This window comes from Mangifera indica, chromosome 2 (genome assembly GCF_011075055.1).
Source record: "Mangifera indica cultivar Alphonso chromosome 2, CATAS_Mindica_2.1, whole genome shotgun sequence".
In the NCBI taxonomy this organism is placed as follows: Eukaryota; Viridiplantae; Streptophyta; class Magnoliopsida; order Sapindales; family Anacardiaceae; genus Mangifera; species Mangifera indica.
In genome coordinates this window covers 13,522,180-13,526,514 of record NC_058138.1, presented here as the reverse complement: position 1 = coordinate 13,526,514, position 4,335 = coordinate 13,522,180, and the positions used below count along the sequence as shown (strand labels likewise).

General features: G+C 31.9%; 1 protein-coding gene across 1 annotated transcript; it reads left to right on the top strand.

Annotated features, from left to right (window-relative positions):
* Positions 1 to 941: 941 nt before the first annotated feature.
* On the top strand, positions 942 to 3,990 carry LOC123208965 (calcium-dependent protein kinase 34). Its single transcript, XM_044626659.1, has 8 exons — positions 942 to 1,694; positions 1,797 to 1,940; positions 2,479 to 2,631; positions 2,730 to 2,845; positions 2,929 to 3,096; positions 3,176 to 3,303; positions 3,402 to 3,501; positions 3,689 to 3,990. The coding sequence occupies exons 1-8, from the start codon at positions 986 to 988 to the stop codon at positions 3,782 to 3,784; spliced, it is 1,614 nt and encodes a 537-aa protein (XP_044482594.1). The 5' UTR covers positions 942 to 985; the 3' UTR covers positions 3,785 to 3,990.
* The last annotated feature ends 345 nt before the right edge of the window (positions 3,991 to 4,335 follow it).

Genomic DNA, 4,335 nt, shown 5'->3' with positions numbered 1-4,335 from the left:
AAGATATATATAACTGTGTACCAATTTGTGTATTCAAAGTGAATACACATGATATTGCTCTTTCTTTGTTATTGAGAATTAGACAAGGGGATTAAGGGATGAATTATTATTGAGTGTTGATTATCTCTAATTGCTTAATTTGGTAAGTCCAACCATGTGATTGTCCAGAGTATATAGTTGTAGCATAGTTATTAGTATTTTACGATATACGATACGTTTTTTATGATACGTATGATACAAGTGAAAAATGATACGTATCATGAGATGTATCAAATTAATACAATATAATAAACGTATTATACGATACGATACTTATCTTTCGATATGATACATATTACTAATATAGATCAATATACTTTAAAAAAAAATGATGATATAATTGGGTGTATATAAGAAATTTTATATTTTTAAGAGTGTTTGTAATATTTTTTTAAAATAATGACGTATCAATTATATTTTATTATCATTTATTATTTTATTTTTTTAAAATTGTATCATAAATACAATACGATACTCAATATATAATATATAAAATTAAGTTTTTAATATATAATACGATGTATAATTCGACTCCAATGAATTGTAGTAAACATTTTGGGAATTTTGTTAACGTCAGACAATTAATTAGTGTTATAGCAAAAACAAACCCAACGAATAATTATAGTTACCAAACTATGTTAATACAAAAATCACAAACAGGCCCCGGGAAATCCTCTCAACCTTTGTCTCAAAGCACAAAACAAATACTTGCTGGCCTGACCCTTTCAACAACAAGCTTTAGTCCTAAAATTCCTCACTATCAATCCTCCCTAATTTCTACACCAAAATTCCAACCTCCTCTTTCTTGTCTCTTCTATACATGCCTTTCTTTCTTTACCAACGATTTCGAAACTTTTCAACTATCCCATCACCATCTCTCCAACAATCCCATCACCATCGTTTTTATTTAGCATAATCCTCTATCCTTAATCCTTTCCGCATTAATATGGGCAATTGTTGCTCTCAAGGTACGGAAGATAATGGAAAGGACAAAGGCTCTTCTGATAATAACGCTGGCAATAATGCTGCCATCGATAGTTCCACAGCTCATCCTAAAACTACTCCTCCTACTCCCAATCCTGGTCCCACCTCTTCCTCCAAGCCTTCCACCAAGGCTAATAGTGGCGGAGGAAGCAGCGGTCCTATTGGACCCGTGTTAGGCCGTCCCATGGAAGATGTTAAGAACACTTATACCATTGGAAAAGAGCTCGGGAGAGGGCAGTTTGGTGTTACACATTTGTGTACGCATAAGGCGACGGGTGAACAATTTGCTTGTAAAACTATAGCAAAAAGGAAGCTTATTAATAAGGAAGATATTGAGGATGTTCGGAGAGAGGTTCAGATTATGCATCATTTAACGGGTCAGCCGAATATTGTGGAACTCAAAGGAGCTTATGAGGATAAAAATTCAGTTCATTTGGTGATGGAGTTGTGTGCTGGAGGAGAGCTCTTTGATAGGATTATCGCAAAGGGTCATTACACTGAACGTGCCGCTGCTTCCTTGTTGAGAACGATCGTTCAAATCATACATACTTGTCATTCTATGGGGGTCATTCATCGAGACCTTAAACCCGAAAATTTCCTTCTTCTCAACAAGAATGAGGATTCTCCTCTCAAGGCCACCGATTTCGGTCTCTCTGTGTTTTACAAGCCAGGTATGTATTTTGATGAGATTTCAGGTTTTTCTCAAGGGTATTGCTTCAGAGAAGACTATTTTTCTTCTAGTGTTAATAGTTACTGGTTTTATATATCAACAGGAGAAGTATTCAAGGATATTGTTGGCAGCGCATATTACATTGCACCTGAAGTTTTGAAGAGGAAATATGGACCGGAAGCTGATATTTGGAGTATTGGTGTCATGCTCTACATTCTTCTTTGCGGTGTTCCTCCTTTCTGGGCAGGTAATGTAAGATTTAGTATGCCTGGACAAATATAAATCAAGCAAGATTTAATAATCAGAATTTTAGGGTTTATAGGAAAACTTGAAACACTTTACAATTTGAATCCACAAAGCCAAGTCAAAATTACTTGTATTTAAGTTATTAGTCTTTTGTTTCTAAAACCTCTCTAGATGACAACATTCAAAGAGAAAGATTATAGTGTATTAATTTTAGAGAGGGGACTTAACTAATATTTATAGTAGTTAATGAACCCTATCAAAAGTCTAATAATATCCATATTAATGTTGTCTATTTAAATTATAACATTTTAAGTATATTTAACTAAATTTATTAATAATTTAAAATCATCTTTAAATTTTTAATAAACTATTCAATTATCTAATTTTATTAAACTTAAATTATAATCAATGTTAACTTATATTAGAAAATTTTCTAACTTCGATTTCAATTTATAAAGCATGGCACCTATAAATTTGCTTATAATTTATTGGATGTTCGTACTATATCAACACAAATACGTGGTGTTTTTCTTTGGCAGAATCCGAACATGGGATATTCAATGCAATATTGCGTGGTCACATAGATTTTTCAAGTGATCCATGGCCTTCAATATCACCCCAGGCGAAGGATCTTGTTAGGAAGATGCTCAATTCTGATCCTAAGCAGAGGCTGACTGCCATTCAAGTTCTAGGTAATTTTCCAACTTCCATCGAAAAAAAAAATTTAACAACTAAGCTTGATATCAAGTACATTATTATGCTGATAAAAATTTTCATGATTTTTTACAAGATCATCCATGGATCAAGGAGGATGGAGAAGCACCAGATGTTCCTCTGGACAATGCAGTTATGAGTAGGCTCAAACAGTTCAAGGCAATGAACAAGTTCAAGAAAGTTGCCCTCAGGGTACTTAACTAACATTTCACCTAATTAATGACCAGAAATTGAATAGTTGAGATTGATTAAATTTGTCTAAATTTTATTGGTAGATCATTGCTGGATGTCTATCTGAAGAAGAAATCAGGGGGCTGAAGGAGATGTTCAAGAGCATAGACACTGATAACAGTGGAACTATTACACTTGAAGAGTTGAAACAAGGACTTGCTAAGCAAGGAACTAAGCTTTCTGAGTACGAAGTTCAACAATTGTTGGATGCTGTAAGTTAGCCAAACATTAATGACCATATTAAGCCAATTAATTGTTCTAATTTCCTTCTGTTTTCATGAAAAATCATAGGCTGATGCAGACGGTAACGGTACCATCGACTACGATGAATTCATCACTGCAACAATGCATCTCAACAGAATGGATAGAGAAGAACATCTTTATACAGCCTTCCAACACTTTGACAAAGACAATAGCGGGTGAAATTAATAAACATTTATATAGCTAATTACATCATTTTATTACTTCATATTGTAGTTTATTAGCTTCATAATTTTGTTCTTTGGTTTATACATAGGTACATCACCACTGAAGAACTAGAACAAGTTCTCCGTGAATATGGCATGAGTGATGGAAAAGACATCAAGGAAATCATTTCTGAAGTTGACAATGATGATGTAATAAAGCTTATATTATTGTTTAAAAATAATAATAAAATTATACGTACATATTATCGTATAATTAGATGTTAATTAAATATATTTAAGTTAATGATAAAGTAATATCTAATTATATAACGACATATAATACGTATATTCATTTTAACATAATAATTAATGATAATAAATATATATCATATTGCAGGATGGTCGGATCAACTATGAAGAATTTGTGGCGATGATGAGAAAAGGAAATCCAGAGGCAAATCCGAAGAAGCGGCGCGATACTGTTTTTGTTTGATGTCTTGTCCTAAACGGAATGACCGTCTTATGAAAGAATTATAATGGTGTGTGATTGGGAAAATGGAAAAGGAAATGGGAAAAAAGAGCTAGCATATATGGCATGTACATCAGAAGGGATAGTCAATATTGTATAATATTTGATGCATGCATAGATGCTTACGTAAATTTTCCTACCTCTACATGGGGAGATGGCTAAACACTAAGGTTATTTGCAGTTCTGGAGGGTTTCTAATTTATAGATAAAGCATGATTTGTTAGTTAGTTAAATATATCGTTTTTTTAATCTTTTATTATTATTATTATTATTATTTAATCAATATATAAAGGGTGACTTTATGATTTTATTCGGTTGGGGTATTATTCATCATGGTAAAGTATATTTTACCAGTTTTACTATACAATCAAATTATATGTATAAATTTTTAATATACAATTTAAGTATATAATTATCTATCATTATATGATTGAATATTTTTAAATTAAAGATAAAATAATCAATAAAATTATGTATACACACTTTTAATACATAATTTGTACACATAGATAATG